Below are 26,845 nucleotides of genomic sequence, written 5' to 3'. Positions count from 1 at the left end.
ACTGTGCAGAAACATGTCCTGAGGGCTTAACACACTTGCTGAAGTCAGAGATCAGTCTTAGAATTAAAATACTGAAGCCAAAAATAAAATTTTTAAGGTGGAAGAATTATTTCAGGTAATAACTGAATAGTTGCCATTAACAAAGTGTATCTTTGTAAGAGAGCTGACAAGAAGTATGGATGAATGCTTTACTTCCTCCTCTCACTTCTCCACCCCCAAAAGAAAACAAGTTAATTCCTTCTAGCTAATTCTCACCATTACAAAGAGAAGAGACAATTTGTTTTTTCTGTGCTGTAAAGATTGCAGCTCAAGGAGAGATTGTAGCTCAGGGAGAGGTCAGAAATGTTCTGTAATTAGGCAAAATACCAGTTGTAGCATTCCGTGCTTCAGAACAATGTTTCTTTCCCTCATTTTTTCCCACCAAATTGTTTGCTGTATTGCAGCAGGAAAAATTGCAGTGCAAGCAACAGTTCATGTTCTAGGCAGTGGAGGGTTCCTGGATGGAAGTCAACTGGTAATTTGTCTGGGAAGCTGCGACTCGGGGAATTTTGGGTTATCCAGAGGCACGATTTCATACAGCCTTTGTTGCCAGAAACACAACAAAACTGGCTGCGCGTCAGTGCTTGTACAAACTCCTGTTTTGGTGCTGTGTTGTCTTCCCACAGGTGAGGGGCTGTGTGTGTGTTGTGTGTGTTTAGATATCGCTTGTGGCATCAGGATTTTGGCCTGTTTGAGACAGATGTCAGAACATCTTTTGGCCACTCTCATGGAGGAAAATTCCTTGATCCTAAACTCTCTCTCAAGCTTGTTCTCAACACTGTCATCGTCATGGTTGTGGGACCTCTGGTTTATTTGTTTCAAGCAGTGCTTATTATCTCAGAGCATTCTTCTGGACTAGCAAAAGAATAACCTCCACGAGGGTTAGTCCCACAGATAAAGCTCTGTGTAAACACTCTTCTTTCAGAGAGTCATGGGCTGATTTCAACCCCACAACCTGTTCCTTTCAGTAAAAGTTTTGCCTGCAGAAGACTTTCACTGGATTTTTTTTTTTTTTATTCGAACCTCACATGAAATATTTTTGTCCATTTACTGATGGGAGGTCGCATATTTTGTAGGATATTTCTTCTTCATCAGTCTAGCGGAGGCTTTTGGGTATAAATACTAGAGAGCTTATTTCCAGTAGCCAATTCTGTATCTGCAGTTAACTTCATCTGGAAAATGTTCCTTGGCTCCATACCTGGATTCTTCTGGTTGGGAAGACCTTCCAAATGCATACCCTGTTCATGCTCTTCTGGATGGCTTATAAACTTTCTGTGTAGCTGGTCTGGCTTCTTTGTGCTCATTTGTTTGGTATTTTCCAATCAAGCCTTACTAGCACTAAGTAATTATTCGTATTAATGGCTCACAGCATGGGTGGAACAAGCTGCTTGTTTGTCCAGGCCCCTACCTGGTGTCATAGTAGGGAAAAACAAGGAGCACAACTTGGCCACAGTGCACAGGGAATGGAAAATAAAGGGTAAATGCCAAACTCCAAATGCTGTTTGGTTATTGCTAATTACAAATGAAAGCACCCTGACTTTCAAGTGTACTAAACAACATGCTGGTGACTTGATGGGGCTACAGAAAGTCACTGAACTGGTTGGTCAAAATTCTGCAGCAGCAGGATTTTAGTCCTGATTTGAGATGCATGATGCTTTCAGGCAGTGTGAACCTTATAAAAAAGTAGAAATGAGGTGAAATCAGCATCTTGATTTTAGCTCTCAGGTTTCCTTGTGACTTAACGCTTATGGCAAGATGTCTTGCAAGCATCTGCTTGGAATATTATTTCTTCTTAAATGCTAGAAAAGTCCTTTGCACTTAGTCTGATCTGCTTGTCTTTTGTTAAACTTCAGCCTTTTCTATATTTTGTAAACCAGTTGTGGAGAGGTAGCTAAAATAGTAGCCTATATATGCTATATATACATATACATATACATATATACATATATATATATATATATATATATATATATATATATTTGTGTGTGTTTATGTATATATATGCTGGATTTTCTTCACACTTAAAAACTGAACAAATACCTGAAAGACTAAGATACCATCAGCCAATTAGGATAAAAGGGGAATTTAGGGAAAATGCTTAATGCATGGTAAACAAGGTAATTGAGGAAGCTTCAGGCAAGGTAATGGAGAAGTGGGGGAAGGAAGTAGCTGTGGAATGCCAGATTTCCAGTGCTTGCTTCCAAGTACAACTGTATGTGGCTATGGAGCTGATGGCTGACAAACTGGGAAAAGCTGTGATCACAGGCGTGCTTTGGCTTGCATGCCTCTCGGTAAATTAGTTTTGCATTCCTATTCCCAGTCATTGCTGAAATTAATATGCATAAGGTGAACTGGTTTTGAACTTATGGGATTGAGAAATCTGAAGTGAGATTTTTTTTTTTTCCCCAGCCCTTACACTGGTTTCAGAAAGAAATTTGCACAGTGTTAGAGGTAAGGCTTATTTTGCCTCCTCTAAGATAAAAGCAGAATGTACATTATGGGCACAGATTTCAGGTTGAAAAATATATTTGGAGCTGTCAGTTGACCATCAGTGGGGAGGCAAATCAGTTTTTACTGGTATGAAAGTTACCTAACAGCAGATAAAGAACAGAATACCTATGAAGGAAAACCAAAGACTAATAAAACAGTGCTACAGACTAATATTTGGGAAGCAGAGATAAGCACGTGGCCAGAAAATTTTCTGGTTCTCACACTTCTCTGTGAACTTCTACTGCACAATCCTAGAAACCAAACCAGTCCTAGATCTGTTTTTTTTAACTTAGTACAAATGAGCTTTGCTTAGGCACTCTAATGAGACACAGTGATTTCAGCACAGAGATGTTATATTTCTGATGTGAGTGTACATTCCTAATGGCAGGTCCTCAAAGGGGAATCCTGTGAGCTCTTGTGGGGCACATGGAATCCCAGAGTCCATAGAGGAAAAGATCTCTGAGATCATTAAGTCCCACCTGTGATTGATCCCCACTTTGTCAACTAAACCAGAGCACTGAGTGCCACATCCAGTTGTTCCATGCACACCTCCAGGGATGGGGACTCCACCTGGGCAGCCCTTTTATTAACACACTCCTTTAATTCAGCCCTGCCTGTTGGTCTGAGGGATGCACGTACCACAAATTCTTAATCTTATTTGGTCTGTTAAAACTATTTGTCCTGTAAGAAATGAATGGGAATATTTCCCCTGAGCTTGAACTGATTCAAAGGCACTTTGTTCAGATCATTTGCAGCTTTGGTGAATGCTTTCTTCAAACTTGGAAGTGTCAGCAAATATTTCCTTATTTTATGATGCTCCTCTTTAGTCTTTGCTTTTTTTAAAGATGGACTGTAGGAAAACAAATGACCAAACCTGATCTGCACTGAGCACAAGACTGTACATTGTGTGCTGACTGGGGGAAAAATGCATTTGCTGGCTTGCTAAATTGAGATAATACTTTGGATGTTGACAGACAGAAAAACAATTAGAGCTGTCGGATGCTTTGCTGACGTGTGCGTTGTCACATGGAGAGATGGCTTGGTCGGTGCCAGGAAATCTGAACTGTTCAACCCTCAGCAAGTTATTAAGTTAATTAATAAAGTTCCTTACAGCTGGGCTTGGAATGTGAGGTCTGTTTATTTGTGAAGACAACTGGTCCAAGAATAAATAGCAGAGGTCACTGATGAGGCCTGTGAGGTGTTTTCTCAGTCACTATGTTACAGGCTGGTAAAAGATTTTCTTCTGCTTAGTTTATTGGTACATTAAAATGGTGTTAACCTGAATGAAGTGTTTCTGTGTTTCTGTGTACATGGTTAATGCTTGTGTAGATAGACATTCTCTTTGAATTACTAGCTTAATGTGGGAGAATGTTTATCAAAACCTCTTTGGGTTTTCAGGGTCTTGTTCATGTCTCAAAAGACTATTTCTGTATACATCAATATTCTTAAAAGTGATCCCTTTTCTATTGAGTGTGCAACTCTATTTGAGATCTGGTTTTACTGACAAATTTTACGTATACTTCTAAACAAGTAGGTTTTGGCAGCATTTTGGGGGTGTTTTCTGGCCTGGCTTTACTGCTTAGTGCTTTTCTGCTAAGGCTCATCATGTTGGTGTGGTGGGGCTCTAACAGGCTCTGAGGTTGTTGCTACCCCAGCTTGTCAGGTGAGGATCTTCCAGGTGTCCTCTGCATCATGTATCAGTATTTGTCATCTGCTGGGTAAACTGTTTAGTTGTAGATGGGAAGTCATTTTTCACCTTTAGCTTGGGGGCTGCAGTGGTGCATCTTTTACATGCAGGAAGAGATCACATCCCCAGGAGAAAGCAGCTCTGGTTACACTGTAAATGTGAACACACTAGGTATTTGTGCAGTGTTCTCTGCACCATTTCTGCCTCCATGCGGTGCAGTTCTGTTCAATCCATCAGCATCATCAGATTCCATGTTTCTTGTGTAATCCCACCCTGCCTATCTTCACTAATCTCCCCTAGTTTTCAGATTTCTTTTACTCAATCTCTGTGTAAACCATTTTCTTGGTACTTAATTCTTCAAAAATATTGTCTTTAGTTTTATCACTTTATCCATATGGGATTACCTGAGTACATGAGCTTCTTTTATTGCGTTATCACTATTTATTTTCCCTCTATCTGCTTAAGCAGCCCAGCTGTCTCATTAGGTTTTCTTTATTTGATTTTGGTTTTTTGTTGTTGGTTGGTTTGTAGGTGGCTTTTGGGTGTCTGCTTTCTTGTTAGTTTTTTAAATCTGTTTTAAAGATTTAATCATCATTATTGGTGGCTTGGTTTTTGTTTCATTTTTGAGGGAGCATTCTATCTTTTGAAGAGAGCAATTTTTAGTGGGTTTACTACAAAATTCTTTTGCATAGTATCATTGAAGAGCCTATGGAAAAACCTAGGAAAAGACATTAAACAACATCTGGTTCCTCACAAGAATCAGCATAGTGCTGGCAGGGGTTAAACCACCCCTAGAACACTTTCCCTGATGCATGTTTTTGTTTTAGAGGGAGAGAGAAGCAGTCTGTCTGCTCGCTTTGCTCTCTGGGTTCTGGTACAAAATGCATGGATTTTTTGGGAGTAGAAACCTTCAACTGTTTCTGCAGGGAGACAAAAGTTGGGCTTTCATGGATGGCTGTAATTAAAAATGCTCTACCTGCTAGAAATTATTGAACAAACACTGAAACCTACCTACTAGTCCCTGGAAACTTTCAGGCAGCATATAAAGGAGTAGGGGCACCTGTTACCAGAAACTTAGGAGTTTATTCTGGAGTTGTTTATTTAGTGCTTTTTCTCTGGGTGCTCTTTTTGTAACAACTCATAAAATTTCTGGAAATAAACTGTAATGAAGCTTTGGGTAAGTCTGCAGAAGAGGTAGACATCATCAAAGCATGGGATCCTAGAATCAACCATAGAATTATTGAGGTTGGACGAGAACACCAAGTCCAACCTGTGCTTGATCCCCACCTCGTCACCCAGCCCAGAGCACTGAGTGCCACATCCAGTCCTTTCTTGGACACCTCCAGTGGCAGGGACTATCAGCCTCCCTGGGCAGCCCCTTCCAGTGCTTGACAAACCTTTCATTATTAAATTCCTCTGGATATTCAACTTGAGCCTCCTCTGGCACAACTTGAGGCTGTTCCCTGGGAGCAGAGCCCAACTAGCCCCTGGCTCTCCCCTCCTGTCAGGGAGTTGTGGAGAGCCAGAAGATTCCCCCTGAGCCTCCTTTTCTCCAGGCTGAGCCGCTTTCCCAGCTCCTTCAGCTGCTCCTCATCAGACTTGTGCTCCAGCCCCTTCCCCAGCTCTGTTCCCTTCCCTGGACATGCTCCAGCCCCTCCATGTCCTTTCTGAAGTGAGAAGGCCAGAACTGGACACAGATTTGAGGTGTGGCCTCAGCAGTGCCCACGACAGGGGGACAGTCACTGCCCTGGCTCTGCTGGCCACACCATTGCTGACCCAGCCCAGGTGCCAGTGACCTTCTTGCCCACCTAGGCACAGCTGGCTCATATTCAGCTGCTGTTGACCAGCACCTGCTGTCCTTTTTCTGCTGGGCACTTTCCAGCCACTCTGCCCCCAAAATGCACAAATGTGTGGTTCCTGTTGTTCTCAAAGAAAGGAGGTTGTGTTGGCTCTCCTACCTGGTAGATGTCAAGGTGAAGTTGTTAACTTTTCAAATTGGCAGTTCTTTGCTCTAAACACCAGGATTTTGCTCTCTTCCAGCTGCTGCAGGAAGTCAGCTGCATGTCTTTGGTGCAGCTGCAAGAATGACTTGACTGATTTGCATTCATGGCTCTTGGATGATCTGGTGAACCATGGAGCTCAAAGTATGGGTGGATGGAGTGCAGAGAATCGTGTGTGGGGTCACCGAAGTCACAACATGCCAGGAAGTTGTAATAGCCCTTGCTCAGGCTATTGGTGAGTATTGCCAGATGGGAAGTGGGGTAAAGCTTTTTTTGTGAAGCTAAACCCAGGGGAGGTGGAGGAGCACTGGGTACCAGCAGAGCAGAAGATGCAATGCACAGTGGGATAATCTTGCAGTATAAACTTGTAGCCTTGGATTTTTCACCTGCCAGAGAGAGACTGAAAAGACAGAAAAGAAACATTTTGAAATCTATAACCTTCCCTTCAGTAAAAATTTATTCTCTATATAATAATAATTATGCTGTCATTGGTTGTTGTAAATAAAGCCTGGACTAAGGAAGGTGCTAAACTGTCAATATTCTGAGTACCAAAGAAAACATAAAAGCAGTGCAATATAACTGGTTGGCTAAGGAAGTTCACTGAAATTATACCCACTGTAAGGATCTTTTGCTATATTGGGAGTAGTATAGATCAATGAAATAGATCCTTCAGGGTCTCCTCTGACTCCTGCATGCCACATAACTCACTGCTCATGAAAGGGTAACTTGGAAGTCTTTACACTGTTATCCCTTTGCTGAACAGTTTAAAAAAGCAAAATAAAATCTTTCAGGCTCCACCACAGGAAAGTCTTGTTAGATATTTATCAGTGATTAAGGGCATCCTGAATAAGCCTCAGCCTTATCCCATTAGTATTTCCTATGCTGACACCTATTCTTCACTAAAATGTTATAATTTGCTTTACATACTATTTAAATTTAGGCACTAAAACCTATGCTTTACCTAAAATTAATAGTTTAAATGTGAGCTTCTGCATTTTTCAGTATGCCAGCATTTTGTAAGATTGTATTAGCAGTCTGACTCAATTTGAAAATAATTATTTTCTAATAGAAAGTTAGATCTGTGAATGTCAGCAAGGTATTCTCCCTGTAAGCACAAAGTCAATTTCTCTGAAATTGAATTTGTTTATTTATTTATTTATTTATTTATTTATTTATTTATTTAAATGTTAAACTTCTAAACATAATTTCCATCTTCTTACATCTGATGGAGTGGAAGACTGCCATTTATTCTTTTTATATTTTAAGAGGATTGAACAAAATGCTAGCATGTGCTTATCTATATGCACAAAATAGCTTTTAAAGCTTCATTTAAAAATTGTAGAAAGTCAGTTTATCTCTCAAATCTTGTAGTTAATGGTAAACTACTAAATGTTTCTTTACTGGTTTAGTTGCAGCTTTTTGTTTAATGGTAATTGGTTCATCAATTGCTTCCATATCTCATTTTCTGCCTGCAGAGAAACATTCTCAAAATTTTTGAGAAACAATTCTACTAGCATGATCATTTTCTAGTCATGATTAAGTGATGTGTTTAGAAATAATGAAGTGGTTGTGATACTTTTGTTCTTCACTTTGTTTTCAATATCCCTTTTATTCTGTTTCCTTTGCCTTCTCCACAGAAATGTCAGACTCCCAGTTCTAGACAGTAATTTAATGTTCTCCTGTGTAATTTCTCCTTGGGTTTTCTTCTGTATCCCCAGTTATTAGCCTGAACTCTGTAAAGACTCCCTCAGCCTTGGAAACACACAGGTTTTGTCAGCTCTGCAGACTTCCTTTTCTATAACACGTCACCAGTTTGTCTGGGACAGGCGACGCTGCTTCCATGCTGAGATCAATTTCAGCTGCAACCAGTGCCAAATCAAGATAATCCTTTGGAAATTCCTCCCCAAGGCAAATGCCCTCTCTAGAAAACCCCCAGAACAATTCCCCTCTTGCTGGGACAGCTAGGACAGTATCAAGCACCATATAAATTACACCTGTGTAGCTCTGGCAGGGAGGGCTTTCCCAGCCCTCCTGTCAGGCCATTCAATAGGACAGAACCATCTGGCTGCCCCTGTGATTTTGGCTGTAGATCCCAGCCCACCAGGGGTAATTGTCACTTGAATTTGAATGGGAATCTTTGAGAATGGATCCCTCTAACTCTCACCTGACATTTGGTGGTGGAAAGTAGCCAGTCATAGTTGGCTTCCTCCTTGCTTGGCTCTGATGGGATTTTCCACTTTGCAGTCTGGCTCCTTCAGCAGTCACATAACTTGGCTGCACTCAGGATTATTTTGTCTGTCTGTGAAGTTTGTGAGATACTCCTTTTGTTTTGTTGTGCCTTCCAGTTTATTACTAGATCCTTGACTTAAAGCATACAACATACAAAACACAGTCTTCTTCACTGAGCCTGAAATGTGAATTGCAAGAGATATATTATTTTCTTGAATTGCTGTGTCTGGAATATCTGAAAACTGGCTTATTTTACAGCCATATCCACTGAGGAAAGTACAAGCCAAAGATACTTGGATTAAGACATCCATAGTTAAGAAGTTTCTCATAGACCAATGAAGCTGCCTCTGTTTTAGACGTGTGAAAAATAAAGCTTTGTCCAGCATTTCAAAAAGAGGAAAGTCAAAATTAGCAGAGAGCTGTGGTTAGAAGGCACCTTTGGACAGTATCCAACTCTGCTGCTCAGAGTAGGGCCAGGCAGAGTAGGTTGCTCAGGACGAGGGGCAGCTGGGTTTTGAATGTGCACAAGTGTGGAGAGAGACCTGACTGTAGCAGTGTTCACTCACCCTGGCAGTTGGAGTGTGTTGTCCTTAAACAGAACTTCTTCTATTTTAAAAAGTGTCTTTTGCTGTCACTTGGTCAAATGCAGGGTCCTGTCTCCTGATCTCCTGCTGCGATAAAAGCAACAAAGAGATTTCCATCTATGCACTTTCCAACTCTTCAACTCTTCCCCCATATCATGAAAATTCAATAACAACTTCAGGATACAAAAGTTTCTTGGGGTTTTTTGTGTTTTCTTTTTTTTTTTTTTTTTTTTTGTATTCTGGGGCTATTTTAGCATTAAAAAATCAAGTTATACTGGGCTATGAGCCTTTGTAAGAGGTTCTGTTCCATAGCCAGTGTCTAATCCTTTGGCCATGGCATTCTGTCACTAAAACTTGCCTGACTAATGCTCCTTAGAAAATTGGAGCTCTTCAGTAAAAAGTCTCTCTCTGGGGCTGTACTCCTGATAAATAACATTTGTGTTACCTGTTCTTGCACTGTGAGCTCCTTCCCTTTCCCCTGCTGCCCATCTCTTGATCACTACAGAACAGGAAATGACTACCCAAAGTAAGAATTTTAGGGTTTTTTGTTAGTTGTGTTTTTTTGGGTTTTTTTTTTTTTAATTTCTGTTTAGATTGAAGTTAAATCTCAGTCTCAAATGCCCCCTCATTCTTTAAAACAAAAGGAAAAAAAAGGGGAGAATTATCTCATTTGGTGCCCCAACAAAGTTTATTTTCAAAAATGTGTATGTAATTTATTGAATGCAAGGGAGAATAATATCAGTTGGATATAAATTTGGATATAAAATTGTCTGTATCTGTAACTTAGAAGGAGTTGGAATTGCCTTAGCTGGAGGGTGGGTCGCTGGAATTCTGTTCAAGACAGACATAAAACTACTCAGTTACAAGTTTCCAGAGAGTGAAATCATCTCTCTCTGGGCTCTTAAAGAACACTTGATACTACCTTTTATGAGTTTTATCTAGGTCTGCTTTATTTTATTTTAAACTCAAACTGTTTGCAAGTGACAAAGATTTGGTTTTTTAATACAAATAAGAGAAGAGATTGTTTAATCATGAGAAACAAAGCCCTCACCAAAACAAAAATACACCTCAGGAAACAGTTTAAATAGAGAACTATGAGTCTTGTTTTAAAAATATTTTTGCCAGGAGAAATGAGCTTTTCCAAGGTTCATCCTTGTCTCTTTTAAAAATGTGCATTTGACAGCCCATCCTCCACTAAGTTTTCTGTGCATTCTGTGAAAACCAGAATGGCTTCATATAAACATTGCTCGGTCATTTTGATTCCTGTTCATAATTTGGACCACTGAAAAAAAGTAAAAAGAGAATTGTTGATACTATTAAACTTTGTGTGTGATGAGGTGATTGATTAATCCAGCCAAAGGTCTGTTTTGAGTGTGTGTGAGCTTAGTGGCTCTTTGCAAAAAGTCATTGTAATACTGAGGAGAAAAGCAGATGTATCCTAAAAAATTGAGTCCATCATTTTTGCTGATGGTTAGGCAAATGGAGTTTAACTATAGATTTTTTTTTTAATTGGCTTTTATTGGTTGTTTTCCATTCAAACACAAAAAATAATAAATCTTCCAAAGGAATGTGGTGACAAATAGTGCAGTCACAAATACACTTGCCCTGTTCCTTCAGAAGTGCTGCTCTCCCACTTCCAGCCCCAGCCCCCATGAGGATTTTTACTGCATTTGTTGTGGGGTTTTTTTTTACCCCTGAAGCCTAGAATGCATCTCCTCTGCTCAGAATGTTTGTTTCCTGCGAATGTTTCAGTCTAGAGACATGAAACTTGAATTTCTTAGCAAAAGAAACCTTCTGCCCTCCTCCCTGTAATTTTCTGTGGCAAATAATTAAATTGGCAGACTTGCTTTAAATAGTGCTGTGGATTTTGGCGCTTCTGGCTGGAGACTCATGAGCGGCACTTCACTGAACAAGAAGTACAGCTGTCTCTTTTTAAAATTAAACAAATGCAGCCATCAGGGTTCTTTTTTTTTTCTTTCCAGTTGAGTATTTTTCCTCAAAGATAAATGGAGTGTATTTATTAAAATGTCAGTGCTGTCTAAAACATGTGTTAAAGCATTATAGGGCTCAGCCAGAGTTGTATCTGGAAAGATCAAATCACTTACTTTATAAAACCATATAGTGACAGGACAAGGGGCAATGGCTTCACACTGACAGAGCACATTTAGATTGCATATGAGGAAGAAAATCTTCCCTCTGAGGGTGGGGAGGTCCTGGCACAGGTTGCCTGGAGAACCTGTGCTCCATCCCTGGAACTGTTCAAGGCCTGGTTGGATGGGGCTCTGAACAACTTGGGATAGTGGGAGGTGTCCCCGCTAAGGATCTGCTTAAAATTTGTGTTTTTTCAACCCCAAGATTTCATTCTCTGCCACTTCAAATTGTGACATTAAGAGGGATAATAAGTACAAGAAATTTTGTGGTGATCCCATGGTGTGATCCTACAAACTTTCTGGTTCAGAAATCTGGTTACAGTAACCTCACTGAGAGGGACCTGGGCTGCTCTATGTGCTTTGCCACGTGTTGCTGTGATACCTCAGCCACACTTCCCCACTGTTTCACCTATTTAGGACACAGCTCTAAAATAGGTGTGGTACCTTAGGGTGCTTGGAAAAAGGCAGCTGAAAGTATGAAGTGATGACTGAGAGCTTTGTTCTGTCAGGTTGTGATAAACTTCTGCATACTCCTTTTTTGAGAGCAAGGATAATAGTAATGAACTAAGGCTTCATCCCTGGTAAAGACATGGAGAGATGGCTGTGCCTGGAGAACTCAGCAGACCTTCTGTGGAGCCTGTATAGCTCTGCAGATATTTCTTCCTTGGACTGGACTCCTCTCACTCTTTATTTTCTATTGTATTTCATACCTGTGGTTGAAAAACATAGCATGAGTTAAGAAATCAGAGTAATGCAAACTCTAACCTCTGTTTTAAAGGGGGTTTTCTTTCTTCCTAATCTTAGGTATTTAAAGAGTTTTAGGTAGCCAGAATGGAATTTTTTTTAAAAATTGCTGTGGATGTTAACTTAAGTATCACATAATGAATCACATGTCAGCTTTATATTTCAAAGATACTGAGTTCAAATCATCCTGGATTGATTAAAATTGCCAGCAATTACTTTTCTGTCAGTGCTGTTAAAGATTCAGGTGTTAATGCTGTTGTCCCTTTGGTAAGGCAGAGCATTTTCACCCACATGTTCCACATATTAAGAGTTCTTAGAAGATTTCACCCACATGAAATTACTTTTTCTTTGCATTGCCTTGTTAAGGAAGACAGCCTAGGGCTGGAAGGCTGTCTCTGGGAAACCAAATGGGTCCAGAAAGCTGTATCCATGTGCATTTCTCAGTGCTCTGGGCAGTCTGGATTTGGCTTGAGCCAAGTGTTGGCAGGTCTGGCTTTACCTCCATGGAGACCTGTGTGCAGGCTGGTGACAGTGTCTTTATTCTTGTTATGCACTGTGATAAGTCCGGGGTGCTCATTCAGATTCAGCTCAAGACTGAGACTAGTGCAACTTCTCTTTTAGTGTGGCTGTCTTAAAACTTTTATCTTAGGTGACCATTTTCTTTTTTCCTTTTTTTTTTTTTCCAAGACTGCCCAGAGTGCTACTTTGCAGGGCAGACTCTTGGCACAGCTGCTGTGCAGCAGAGATGATGGGACCTCTAAGGAAAATGGGAGCTAGGAATGTATCTGCTAGGGATCTTCCCTTGTACTGAGTGTATCCTGGTGGTCTCAGGGACAGAGGAGAAACTGGGAGCAAGACTGCATTGAAGGGTTTGGAAGCAAGTCCTGTGAGGAGCAGCTGAAGGAGCTATGAGGTCTCAGCCTGGAGAGAAGGAGATTCAGGACCATCTGCCTCTGCACAGGTCTCTGTCAGGATGGGCAGCCAGGGGAAGTTGGGCTCTGCTCCTAGGGAACAAGGGAGAGGACAAGAGGGAATGGCCTCAAGCTGTGCCAGGGAAGGTTCAGGTTGGACATCAGCAGGAATTTCTTCATAGAAAAGTTTATTAAGCATTGGAAGGAGCTGCTCAGGGAGGTTTGGTGTCCCCATACCTGGAGGTATCCAGGGAATAACTGGATGTGGCACTCAGTACTCTGGGCTGGGTGGCAAGGTGGGCATTGGGCACAGCTTGGGCCCAATGATCTTGGCAGTCTTTTCCAGCCTAAATGATTCTATGACCTCTGGTGACAAAGACCTGCTCCTGCCCACCCCAACCCCTTTTCTAGGGAAGGAAAGGTACCCTCATGTTTAAGACTCCTCATCCCACCACTTTTCTCAGGAATGATGTGAGACCAGGGCAATAAGTCACCTGCTTGCACTGACTCACTGCTGTAGGTCCTGGCTCTGAAGCATGGGAGACTCTTAATGGAAAGATGGATCTTGCTTGGTGCTTGGCATAAACATTTGTAACCTGATGGGAAAGATAAGGCACAGATAGATTTTTTTTTTTCATGGTATATAATACTACCTGGATAGCAAAATAAATGTAGTGCCTGAAACACTTTGCTTGTAGAGGATGATGGACTTTCAGGTGGGAGTAATGGGATGAATCATTTCTGTCCTGAAAAAGGGAATTGATGACCTCTCAGGTTACAGTCCTGCCAATAGTGTTGCTATTGCTGCTTTCCTTTGGAGTTTCATTTTCACTTTTGGCAGCAGAAATGGTTGCTCTGTCTACTGTGTCAGCTGCAAATATTAAAGCATATAGAGGAGCTTGAAGTGAGTAATGTTGTCCTACTATCCTTATGAAGTATAATTTTAAAATCTGCCTCTTGAGAGTCTAAAAAATGTTAATTACCTTGTACTTATATTTCACTAGTGTAATCACTGTTCATTGTGATGGAATCTGTGTTTAAATTAGCAAATTACATCAATTATATCAATCCCAAGCTAAGACTACAGTGGCTGGGCACGTGGCATGGGCACTTGGGTCCAGAGCTTGTGTTTAGCTGTGCAGCAGAGCCAGATCTAGGACACTGAGTACAGTTTGCCATTTAATGTCACAAGAAATCCAGGTTCAAACTACTCATGACAGCTATTTGCAGGGTGTCAGAACATCAGCATTCTGGAGTCTATATATTTCCTTTACTGATGTCTTTCTCAATTTTGAAATAATTTATTCTTTTGAAGGTGTGCCTGTATTAATAGAACCTGTGATAAGTTTGTGTGCTTAGGGAGCTGTAGGTAGAAACTTAACTATTGACACTGCCCTTTGTGCAGATGCAGTGTGCTTTAGGGATGTAAATATGTATCTGCTTCTGTTATTGCTTGTCATTTGCTGTCTGCAAAACAGGTACAAGTTCTTGATGATTGTTTTAATCTGGCAATATCATATGGTACGTGAAGGGTCCCCATTCTGGGGACTATGTAGTAATCACAGAATGGCCTGGATTGGAAGGGACCCTAAAGATCATTCCATCCCAGCCCCCTGCCATGGGCAGGGACACATTCCATTATCTCAGCTTGCTCAGAGCCCTGTCTGGACCTGGACACTGCCAGGGATCCAGGGACAGCCACAGCTTCTCTGGGCATCCTGTGCCAGGGCCTCAGCACCCTTACAGGGAAAAATTTCTTCCATATACCCAATCTAAACCCACTCTGTCAGTGGGAAGCCATTGCCCCCTGTCCTGTCACTCCAGGCCCTTGTCAAGAGTCTCTCTCCATCCTTCCTGTGGGCTCCCTGCGGGTACTGGAAGGGCACATTGAGGTCACCCCAAAGCCTTCTCCTCTCCAGGCTGAACATTCCCAATTCCCTCAGCCTTTCCTTCCAGCAGAGCTGCTCCATCCCTCTGATCCCCTTGGTGTCCCTGCTCTGGCCTGGCTCCAGCAGCTCCCTGTCCTTCCTGTGCTGGGATCCCAGACCTGGATGCAGCCCAGCAGCGGGGGCTCAGCAAAGTGGAACAGAACCACCTTTCCCCTGCTGCCCATGAAGTAGGTGCAGAGGTTCTGTGCTTTTTCCAGCCCTTGAATTCCTGTTTTCTGAAGAGAAACTACAGAACACAGCACTACTTGTGCTTTTTTGGGCCTGTCTGGATGGTTTTCTTTACCATTCCCATCAATACAAGGCTTTGATAGACGTATTTAAAGAAAAAAAAAAAGTCTCATATGTTCTAGTTGCAGTTAAAGCAAAATTTTATTTCCAAAGCTTTAGGGGGATTCACTGTTGAACTGGTCACTGAACCTTCTGTGGAGATATTGCAAAATTCTGGGTGGTATTCAATATAATATTCAGCTGGAGAAACACACTGTAATTTGAGGAATGCTGTGTATTGCTGATACATGGCCATTACCTGAATGCAACTGTAACTTAATTCTTAAAATAATAAGGTTGCATGAATGAGGCTGGAATGAGTTCTGCCAGGTGCTTTTTGTGTCCAGAAGCTTGTGGACAAACACACAGGGCAAGAAGCAGCATGCAGGTGCCAAACTGTTCCTCATCAACAACCCAGGCAAGCTGCTTTCTCCTTGTCAGTGGTGGCTGCACATCAAAACCAGCAGTTTGCTGTAGGGACGCCTGCGTTCTGAAATACTCTGTCATTAGTTCTGAATTAACTCATTCACCCTTTCATTTGTGAATTAATCCCCTCTAATGCAGGCAAACATCACAGTTGTGGTTGTCTGGGTATTGTTAATCTGCGTCATGCACAGGCTGAGCACCAGACCTGGGTAATGATCTCAGAAGAGAACAGCTTTGTTTTAGAGCAGTCCTGAGCTCCAGGTGTGGTTGTTAAACTGTGCAAGTATTACTTCTACAAAACGCTTTCTTTTATGTGGATCTTGAGTGCCAGGTTCATTATTTAGGGCTGTGTGTTGATTTGGAACCCTAAGCTAAGATGGAAATAGTTCTTGGCAAGTTATGCTTAATTCTTTAATTCACTTTTGGTCAAGGTTGTTAGAGTTTTATTCTCCTCTCCCCATTCTTTCTTTTCACCTTTTTTTTTTTTCTCCTGTTACATTTCTTTTAAGTAATGAGTTAAATAGCAGAGTGAATAGAAACTGCGCTCTGCTCACTCCCCTAGTGGTACCTACTCTAGTTTGCAATTTCAGGACTTCTTTGAACCTGTTTCTGACACAACATGAACATTAGTAGCACAACCATGATTACAAGCTGGAAACTTCTAAGATGAACAAAACAGAGCAATGAAATACAGCCTTTGTCCGGGTCTATGTTTTCACTAAATTTTTCTTCTCCAGGATTTACTGTCCATATGCTATGGCCAACAGTAGTAGGTTTATTTTTCCTGTAACAACACCTATGCCTACTACAAACTATAAGTCTTCATGGATCAATTATCAATATTGTGAGTTAGCAAAAATCTCTCACTTTACACCATATACCTTTGTAAACTTGATTTTGAAGAACTTTATTCTAATAAGCCTTAAATCTCTTTCTGACAGTGTTAGCCAAGCATGTTAGTATTTTGATAGGTTTGGGGCTTTTCCCCACTTTTTTTTTTCCCAGTCCCTACCCAGAGTCATTTATTTCTATGGCATTTGGGGTGGTGGATTCATGTTCTCATGCTGCCTGCATTGTTTTGGTGACTTCCATCAGCCAAATTTTTCAGCCCTCACTCCTACCTTGGAAGTGAACATGGACATTTTGGTTTCTGACTGGGCCAGCCAATCCCCCTGGGATGAGCCATGAGCCAAAACCACCAGTACTCCAGGTGGTGCTTCTGCAGCCAGTTTTTGTTCTTATTCTTTGCTTTGGGAGCTAATTGTGAGAAAGTGAGAGCTGAGGACCATTTCTAATGCAGTAGTTTTAGTTTGGGAAGCCCTTTAGAAGGCAATGTTTGATTTCAGAGAGGTGCACAGTGTTAATCACCACAGTGCAGCTTGTTTCCTACAAATCTGAAGTGAGGAGTCCATGTGAGTGTTGTGACTGGAGGTCAGGGGTAGATGTCCAGCCTGAGATTAGGATATTTTTGTCATTTTGAGAAAAGTGTGATGATTGGGCAGGTAGTATAAGGTAAGAGAACACATCAAATGTATTACCACTGATAACTGCATTTCTTCTGACTCCTCCCCCCTGTAGTTGCATATATGACAGCTATTTCAGGCTTTTATGTGCTGAAATAAATCATTTGAATGATCATTTCTCATGAAAATGAATGTAGGTAATCCATTAAAGTAGCTACTGATGTTTTTAAGGTTAATGGCAATTGTAGAGCTGTTCAGAAATTCATTAGCATCAAATGCTTTAAAAGCAGTTGATCTTTCCCATCTTTTTGTAAATAATGTTGTGGCTTTTAAGTGAAGTTACTTTGACAGGGGAAACTCTTCTGGAGAGGGAGAATGCTGTATTTCAGAGTAGTGAGAGTGCTTAGAAAAATATAGGAAGATTGCTGATCTGAATTGAAGGGTGTTTGAGAAGAACCCAAATGAAGCCATGAACATAAGTTGTATTGTCAGTGGAGCAATTAGAAAAACTCAGCACTTAGAGAAAGACTCGAGTTTCTTCCTGAAGGCTGGGATCCCAGTGGGGATGTGGGACATGCTGGTACAGATGATGACATTGTGCAGGAAGCCCATTCATTGTGCAGGGATTGCTTGTTCACAGTTCAGGCAGCCTCTGCTGCTCTTGTCGCTGTGCTCTCCTCAGTGGAGGTTTGTCACATCAGCAGCACTGCCATGGGCATCACAGGCTGTGGCCCAGGCTGAATCAGTGTCTGAATGAACTGGAGAGCACGAACAGGGGAGCTGAGGCTCGGTCAGTCATTAACAGCTGCCTCTGATGAAAGTTTAACAGCAAACACACTACCTCCACATTTCATATTTCTGTGTGGCTGCATGAAAGATCTGGGACTCCTGTTCTTGTTTTCTTGGCCTAGAGGTTCTCATTGGATGTATTTACGTGGGTGGTTGTCAACCCTGCTGGGTCACTTGATTTATTCTTCCCTGTGAGGGTGGTGTGGCCCTGGCACAGGGTGCCCAGAGAAACTGTGGCTGCCTCTGGATCTCCGGCACTGTCCAAGGCCAGGCTGGATGTGGCTCTGAGCAACCTGAGATAGTGGAAGGCGTCCCTGCCATGGCCGGGGGATGGGACTGGCTGATCTTTAGGTCCATTCCACCCCAAACCATTGTGCGATTCCATGAACCGCAGTCCATCCCAGCCTGCCGGCAGCCCCGGGGTTGCGCAGTTCCGCGGTTCTCACGGGGTTAGTCCTTCTTCGCTGCTGCCGCTCCCGCTCTGCGCGGGGAGGGTTTAGAGGCGAACTCGGTGATGTGCGGGCAGCGTGTGCTGCGGCAGGGGCGGGTGCGCTGAGACAGCCTGTGGGGTCGGGAGCGTCCTGCGCTGCCGTGTCCCCCTGTCCCGGCGCTGTCCCAGCGCGTCCCGGGGCCGGCCCTCACGGGCGGAGCGGTGGCGCCCCCCCGCGGCCGCGCTGACGCTGTGCTCCCTTGCAGGGCGCACCGGGCGCTACACGCTGATCGAGAAGTGGCGGGACACGGAGCGGCACCTGGCGCCGCACGAGAATCCCATCGTGTCCCTCAACAAGTGGGGACAGTACGCCAGCGACGTGCAGCTGATCCTGCGGCGCACCGGGCCCTCCCTGAGCGAGCGGCCCACGTCGGACAGCGTGGCGCGCATCCCCGAGAGGACTCTGTACCGGCAGAGCTTGCCTCCCCTGGCCAAGCTGAGGCAGCCCGGGGATAAGGCCATGAAGAGAAGGGAGCCGAAAAGGAAATCCCTCACCTTCACCGGCGGTGCCAAGGGGCTAATGGACATCTTCGGGAAGAGCAAGGAATCCGAGTTCAAGCAAAAGGTGCTCAACAACTGTAAAACAACAGCGGACGAGTTGAAGAAACTGATCCACCTCCAGACAGAGAAGCTTCAGTGCATCGAGAAGCAGCTGGAGTCCAACGAAGCCGAGATCCGCTACTGGGAGCAAAAGTACAATGCCAGCCTGGAAGAAGAAATCCTCAAACTGGAGCAGAAGATCAAACGGAACGAAGTGGAGATTGAGGAGGAAGAGTTCTGGGAAAACGAGCTGCAGATCGAACAAGAGAATGAAAAGCAGCTGATGGAGCAGCTGCAGGAGATGAGGCAGAGGATCCTGGATTGTGAGAGTAAGCTCAAGGACTATGTGTCTCAGATCCACAACATGGAGAGTGGCCTTGAAGCAGAGAAGCTGCAGCGAGAAGTCCAAGAGTCCCAGGTGAATGAAGAAGAAGTCAAGGAAAAGATCGAGAAGGTGAAGGGAGAAATTGATATTCAGGGCCAGCAGAGTCTGAGATTGGAAAATGGCATTAAAGCGGTAGAAAGGTCTTTGGGCCAAGCTACCAAGCGATTACAGGTAAGACTGTCATTTTATCCATAGCTAGAGAAAGTCAGAGACTGTGACTAATTTTTCTTACAGAAATCTGAAGCCTATGAAAGACAACACAAAAAAGTGTCCAAAGTGAATCATGGTAAAAGGCAGAAGTGTTGCTTTCATTTTCAAATCACATTTCAGCTCGTGGGTTTTTTTTTTGGAGAGCAGACAGTTTTTATTTCACCTGTATTTAACTTGCTCATTCAAACTGTCTGAGAAGAAAAGCAGTAATTTGCACCATCATAGCCTTTTCTGAGGATAAACTTCTGATCTTTGCTAGGTTTGTCTTCCACCAAAAAAGATTAATTACAAAGAACAGTCCAAAAGCAGCACCTGGAAAGGTACAGAGCTAAAGTAAAGTACCTGCAACCTTTCAGGGCTTTGGTTTTAAAGAACAGCATCTGTCTTTTCCTGGCTGACTGGCTGATGTTCAGGATTTTATTTTCTCTACGCCTCAGACATTTGTGGCACATGTCAAAAGAGAATCCAGTCCTTGTGTCCTTGCTAAAGTTAAAGATATCACCTGGAACTTGATAGAGCATGAAAGAATAAAGGAACTTCACTGCTAGCTGGATGAGGTGGAGGGAAGATTGGAGCTCCTGGGATTTTTATGTGCCATGTAAGCTAGTCCTAAGGCACCACACATCAGTTGGAGTTGTGGTCCTTGCTGATTCCCAGAAGTCACAGTTAGTATATTCTGCAGTGCCTCAGTGGTAATAAGGTGATTCCACTGTGAATATGTAAAGGGATTTCGTATCCTTACTCCTACCTCAGAACCATGTCAGTATGAGCTGGTTTTCCTAGACGATGGCGGGGGGAAGTAATCTTTTCATCCAAAGGAAAATGGATGAAAACTGTAATCAGTTTTGGCCATGATTATCTATGCTAAGTTTTCAGAACAGCTACACTTAAGGATTTGCACTGATGGAAAGCTTCAAGTCCTCTTTATGTGTTTTATCTATCCTCATTCACATTCACCGAGGCTATGATGGAGTTCAAAATATTTCTGGCTTGGTTCTTTTCATAGTCTGTTTTCTTGGCTAAGTTCCCATTCAATTCAGATCTTCCAGTTGTCTTCTAAGCCTAAAGGTGCACAAATCTGGAAGTCCACAAGAAAATAAACTGAGGTCTGGATTATGGAGCTTTGAGGGGGAGGAAATAGACAAATATTTTATTGCATACCTGAAGTTAAAGATTAAAGCAGCTCAACCTCTGTGTGGGGGAATAATAATAGTCCAAGACTGTTATAATCTATGAGAGCTGTAAGTTTTGCATATCATTACAGAAGTAGAGAAAAAAATCCTAAATGATTATCTGTGCTTTCAAGGGGTGGGGAACCAGTTAGGCTTTGGCTTCATCGCACAAACCCCTTGCAGATTGAGAAGATTCTGGCCAAAAAAGTTTAAATAGAAAATGCAAAGAATAAGGAGAGAAAAGAATTTTACTCCATTTAAGATCAGAAGAATTGAATGAGGTGTCCAAGCCATGCTGGACACTTCAGGAAGAAGTAAGACTTGTTACCAGACTGCTGCTCAGTTGATAATTTTTTCAGCATTCACACTATTACCTTTGTTTGCTGACGTGCCCATGTTTTTCTCAGGTGGTATGAGAAACAGCTGCTAGTCATCCAAGAAGCAATATAAAAATAAAATACATAAAGAAAAACCTAATTAGGGTCATGGATTGGACTTAATGATCTTAGAGGTCTTTTTCAACCTAATTGATTCTGTGGTTCTTTAAGTGCTAGCGAGTGTTGACTGGCTTTTTAAATTACAAGATTAAAATATCTTTCAACTCATCAATTTGCATTTGAGCTTTAAAAATTGGAGGCTTTCTCATCAAGAGAAGAAGCAATAGATGCCCACCTGTAACTGTGGTCATGAAATGCTGCTTTATTTGCTCAGCAGATGTTTTTTGTTTCCTGGCAGGACAGGGAACAAGAACTGGAACAACTGACCAAGGAGCTGCGCCAGGTGAACCTGCAGCAGTTCATCCAGCAAACGGGAACCAAGGTGACGGTGCTGCCAGCAGACCCCGTGGAGGTGGAGGCCCCACATGTGGAGCTCGAGAGAGGTGCAGCCCTCGGAATGCTTCGGGAGGGAGGGAAGGAGGGAGAAGGGGCGGCGGTGCCTTTACTGCTGCGTTTACTTTAGTGCTGGCGCTCCTACATGAAGTGAATCCTCCCTTAGTGAAGACATTAGCAAAAAACTACGAGAGTGAGAGCGCATTGTCGAGTGCTTCTTTTTGTTCCAAGGGTTTAGCAGGCTCTAAATAAAGAGCAGTATGTGGGGAACTTCTCTCCCACTGTGCCCGGGCATGCGTTTGTCCCATCAGCAACGCATTAAGCCTGCAGCTTTCAAGAGGGGCCGCTGTGGCTGGCTGCCAGCACAGAACATGATCGTACATCTGACGTTGCTGTTCGTCTGGGTTCTTCCTCTTCTGGTGGGGGTGTTGTCAAGCAGAAAAAGGAATGTGTCTGGATCCCAAGAAACGCCAGACAGCAACCACACGGGAATAGGAGCCGATCCAGCTGGGCTGCCAGCTGTGCAGAAGTCCTGCACAGATGGCTGTTACTGCAGGTGCGAATTGCCTTTACCCCCAGTGAGATCAGCGAGCCTGCATGTGCCCACATCTGGATTGAGAATTTCCTATGCAGAACCACAGGAGCGTTTTGAATGCATGTCAGAGCTGCGGCACCAGCACAGACGTGTGCTTTTTCCAGCCCTCTGCTTCCACGGGGCTCTTTGTCTCAGCATTCTCCTGTGCTGGGACTGTCCCTCTGCTCAAAAAAATTTATAACCAAAAGGCACTGGGGAGGCAAGGGGTGGGAGAGAAGAAAAGACAACCAGACCTTCAAAGGCAGCACATGTAGGAACTTTTAAGTGGGAAGGAAGCTGAAGTTTTGGTCATGTTACATGTTCAAGCTCTTTGTGCACATCACCATTTAAGTGTGTCTGTGTGTGTGTGCATGTTTCTCGTGGGAGGGTAATTCTTTTGTGTGGGTTTCATTCTGTTATGAAGTGACTAGGAAGTGTGCACCTTAGATCTCCTCACTTCCTAGCCAGGCACTTCAGTAGTTTGTTACGTGTGAAATTAGTTTTTCTGTATTGCATTAAGCAGGAGGAGGTGGAGAGGTGCACCCCTGCTGATGACTTTTCTAATTGCACTTTTTCTCATGCAGAGCCAGCCTTTCAATCTGGGTCACTGAAGCGCCCTGGCTCATCGAGGCAACTCCCCAGTAACCTTCGGATCCTACAGAACCCCCTGTCATCTGGTTTTAACCCAGAGGGCATTTATGTATGACAGTATGTACCTCTTCTAGAGAGGACCTAGCAAGGTACCCTGGACAAGATACACTTTATTTTATTCAGCCAATGATGAATGGAAGAAGTTTGTCTTGGTGTTTTTTTGGTGTTTTTTTTTTTTTGTTACACCACTGTGTTATTTCTTCTTCTTCCTCCAACACCACTTGGAGCCATACCCTGTGCACTGATGCTAAAGAGACAGGAGCTGTCTCGATTCATAATTAGCAAGGATGACCTTGCTGTCAACACAGCTTGAGTGCAAAAACTTCATTGTTTTTGCCACTTCAGAAGTGTTTGGGAAAGTATTGTTCCTTGTATAGTCATAAATGGAAGACTGAGGGTGAAGGAAACCGTGTATGCAGCTTATCTGAGGTTTAATTTATTCCCTTTAATCAATGGACCTGTGAATGTTGACCTTTTATATTTTTATTTTTAACTTGTGAATTATCAAGTATGGCTGTGTGTCAGTCTGACGAGGTGACTTTATTTTGTGTGTACCAACATCCCCCATCTGATCAAGTACAGCAACCTGCAATGCAGAGTTCTGAGGGGTGCTGAACCATTGCAATGGTTTCTCACCACTAACTTTGTTCATTTCTGTCATGGGTCATCATTTGTCATGTTCCATCCATTGCTACCTTTTAAGGCTTGAAAAGTGAGCTTGTGGGATTTACTTGCTGTTGTATCTGCCTTGAATGAAGCACCTAGTGTTCAAAAGATTTATGGATTTTAAACCTTGGCTTGGTAAAAATATTTCCAGCATATGATTGAGGATGCACTAGTTAGATGATATTTTATTATATAGAATGTATATTTGAAATATTTTGCCACGTTGTATATGCCTTTTGAGAAAAGAACAATGTAAGAAGTTGTCTTCATATATCTTACCAAAAGAGAGTAGGAGGCTTTCACTATGTGTGATTTTGTATTCCATTTTTTCCACTAGCCATTACAGTGTTCTTGTTTTGTTACAAATCTTGCTGTTGGAGGGGAAGAAAGGCACAACACAAATGAGTATCCACTTCCAACCTTCCAGAGTCCACTCAAGTTTTGTGAAGGGAATAAACCTGGCAGAGTCCCAAGAAGTCAATAGCAGAGTTTTTATTGACAGGAGAGGCCAGGATTTCATTCAGCTCCCTGGTGGAGACATTTGGTCCCTCTGAAAGAGACAGTCACTTAGAGAATGTAAAGCTTCCGAGCAGAAAATTCACACATTTGGTGGTCATTTTTCACAAAACATACGAAAAGAGAACATAATCACATCTTGATATTGCTCTAATGCAATCAAAACTAAGAAATAATTAGACAAAAAAGGTTTCCTGCAGAAAGTAGCTACTCCCAAATGGCTCATTGGTTGCAGGCCTTGAAGTGAGACTGTTGCAGGAGGCACCAGGTTTGAGGAGAAAGGGACTGGCATCAGTGGGACACACTGTAAATGTTGGGGGCTGGCCTCATGGATGAGTTAGGGAAGGGATGGGCCTTCCCTGGTTTGGATTTCCAGTTCTAAAAGCAACTCACAGCATCATCCCCACCTTGGAGATCCCCTGGGCACAAGGGAGGAAACTGTGCCCTCACTGCAGTGCTGAAGACTTGGGCTCCTGATACGCTCCTTGGCAGGGTCAGGATTTTACCACTGCTAGGAAACTCCAAGCTTTTAGCCATAGAAAAATACTTAACTCCTAGCATCCTCTTGTGTTGATTCACTGATATGCAGATATATGTTAATTTAAGTCTCCTTTTCTAAAAAAGGAGCTTCCTGACAAATGGAAGTTTTAAAAGATATAGCAGAAGATGAAGGATTCTTGAGTGCTTAATGCATTTTTTTCCCACTTATTAATGACATCATATATTCTAAAAATGCTGCTGTATTTAGACGTACAGCAACAGATAAGGCTGTGAATATATAAAGGACCTTTCCAAATGGACTCTGAATTTTTACTGTTTGACCTATCAGGTCTTCTTTTTTTTTTTTATCTTCCCTTGTGAGCAAACTGGAAAACAAGGTATTCCTACCTGAGGAAGCTTTGCAGTGCTCACCCATTTTACTGTTAGTTTAAAACAATTCTGTCCTCATGTTTACTGTGCCCATAAATTTGTATTAAAGGAATGTGTGTGTGTGTGTGTGTGTGTATATATATATATATATATATGTGTATATATATATATATATAGTGTAAAATATACATAAATATACATAGTTTGGGGACAATATCTGTCCAAGGTACTTGAGCATATATGCCTTACATTCTGGGTTCAAGTTACAGAAATGAAATGGCCCTCTCCAGTGGATATCTTGCATCTTCAGCACCTCTTGATGTTAGAGAACTGAGGCACTCAGCACCTTGCAAAGTCTGGCCCAAATTATGCTGCATGGGGGTGGGGGGGAAAGAGTCTTGTACTGAGATGAAGTATTTTTAAGGCAGATCAACATATTTACCCCAGCTAATGATTTTGTCATATTCTGTGACTGGTCCATCTTCCACAGATGTCAGTTTGAGCTGAATTGGGCTCTTGCATCATAAAACCTACTCTCTTTCTCTGCCAGGTTTTTCTGTAAGACAGAGGGAGGAGGAAATGGATTAAAAGGAGGAGTAAGAGCAGCTTTGGAGGGCTTGAATTACAGATTTGTCATAGAATCAAGGGAGCAATTTGCCATTTGAGTTAAAAAGTAGCACCTGCTGACTGCAGCAGCTGTTGGACACAGGAGCCAGCCTGGAGCTGGCTCAGGAGTGACCACTTCAGCACCCCTGAGTGGGCCCTCCTTGCCAGGGCTTTGGCACATGTCAAGGTGATCTGAAAAACATTTGCAGCTTCTCCTGTGGCCAAAGAGAGGCTTTGGGATCCAGACCTGCTAGTTGTGAGACACTGACAAATTCTCCTACCCCCCACCATACTCCTCTTGCTTACTGAATTTCACCCAGGCTGAAGTTCCATAGCATTTTCACCTTCTCTGTAAATAAACCAAATAGAAATGGCATGCCCTTGCATTAAATGTGAACTGACCCATGTGTAACAGTTAGAAAATCCCTCACACTATGGCGTTTAGAGTTTTGCTTCGGATCAACTGCGGAAACTCACTCTTTCTTTACAACTGTACAAAAAGTCCATTTTCGAAGTGTTCCAAACCTCCTAGGGCATTAGCAGAAAGGAAGCTACACATACTAATTTTAACAAGTGCCATATTATTTACTGGGCAGCATGATAAAAATGGGGTTTTTTGCTTGCATTAGTTGAATACACAAGCACTATTTTCCAGTGCACAGGGAATTTATATGAAGAACTCCTTTAATTTATTACTAATGGAAATTACCTGTGTTACCTCTCTCATCCATGAGGAGGGAGATGCTATGTTGTTAGGGGAAAAGAGGGGGGTGAGCATCTGAAAAGCCAGTAGGTTAAGGCTAAGCTGAACAGTCTGAATGCCTGAGCAACGGAGAAACCAAGAGTCCCACTCTAAAATGTCAGCTCCCAGTATCTTTTAGTGGGACTTAGGTTCCCAAGTGCCTGAATTGCTTCTGGAAATGGTATGTTAGCTTTGAGATTGCTTGCTTTTCTAAACCCTGGCAAGTTCGGAGGAAGCTCTTGAAGAAGAGAACTACCACTACTAGCATTAACAATATGCAAACATATGAGGTAAGAGGGAAAAAGATACCTTAGTGAAATAAACATCTCTTCTTGGGGCAGCAATTGCCTTGTTTTTAGAGTGGAGAGTATTGCATTATTTTAGTGAACTGGGATCATATGAGTATGATCAAAGAAACATGGTTCTTGTAATTTTTAGTGAGTTACCTTAAAGCATATAAATTCCTGATGTGCATTAACTTGAGTGAATTGGGCCTTAATGATACATGTAAATAACAAAACTGTATTCAGATATTTTTTCCAGAAAATAGTCTCTAATGGTCTGAACTGTATCAAAACAAGTGTCAAAGTGTTACTTTTATATTACACCTCCTTTTATTTGTTTGTTTGGGTTTTTTTTTAGAACATTGAAATGTGCATGTTTATTCTATTTGCTACAGTATTTTAATGTTTTGGATGAAGGCCATCAGCTGTATGGAGATGACAAAACAATCATTCTGTCTATTTATTCAGTATTGCTGCTTAAAGTTTTCAAAAATAAAGCTTTCAATGCCAATATAGTGACTGATTGAAAGCTGTTCTAGCTCTCTTCAGGTGTTTTTTTCCTATGTTTGTAGAAAACTAAA

At 42.3% G+C, this 26,845-nt stretch overlaps 1 protein-coding gene across 4 annotated transcripts in view; it reads left to right on the top strand.

Annotated features, from left to right (window-relative positions):
* Window positions 1-26,775, top strand: part of RASSF8 (Ras association domain family member 8) — a 73,351-nt gene extending 46,576 nt beyond the window's left edge. For all 4 annotated transcript variants that reach the window (XM_030238266.2, XM_030238268.2, XM_030238267.2 and 1 more), the window contains 4 exons: window positions 6,257-6,451; window positions 18,425-19,314; window positions 21,261-21,405; window positions 22,514-26,775. In XM_030238266.2, the coding sequence (XP_030094126.1) occupies window positions 6,349-6,451; window positions 18,425-19,314; window positions 21,261-21,405; window positions 22,514-22,635 (1,260 nt within the window). In that variant the 5' untranslated portion in view covers window positions 6,257-6,348 and the 3' untranslated portion in view covers window positions 22,636-26,775. The remainder of the gene's footprint in view (window positions 1-6,256; window positions 6,452-18,424; window positions 19,315-21,260; window positions 21,406-22,513) is intronic.
* The last annotated feature ends 70 nt before the right edge of the window (window positions 26,776-26,845 follow it).

Source organism: Serinus canaria, chromosome 1A (genome assembly GCF_022539315.1).
Source record: "Serinus canaria isolate serCan28SL12 chromosome 1A, serCan2020, whole genome shotgun sequence".
Classification (NCBI taxonomy): Eukaryota; Metazoa; Chordata; class Aves; order Passeriformes; family Fringillidae; genus Serinus; species Serinus canaria.
The sequence above is the reverse complement of the archived record's forward strand: the minus strand, read 5'-3'. Positions and strand labels throughout refer to the sequence as shown.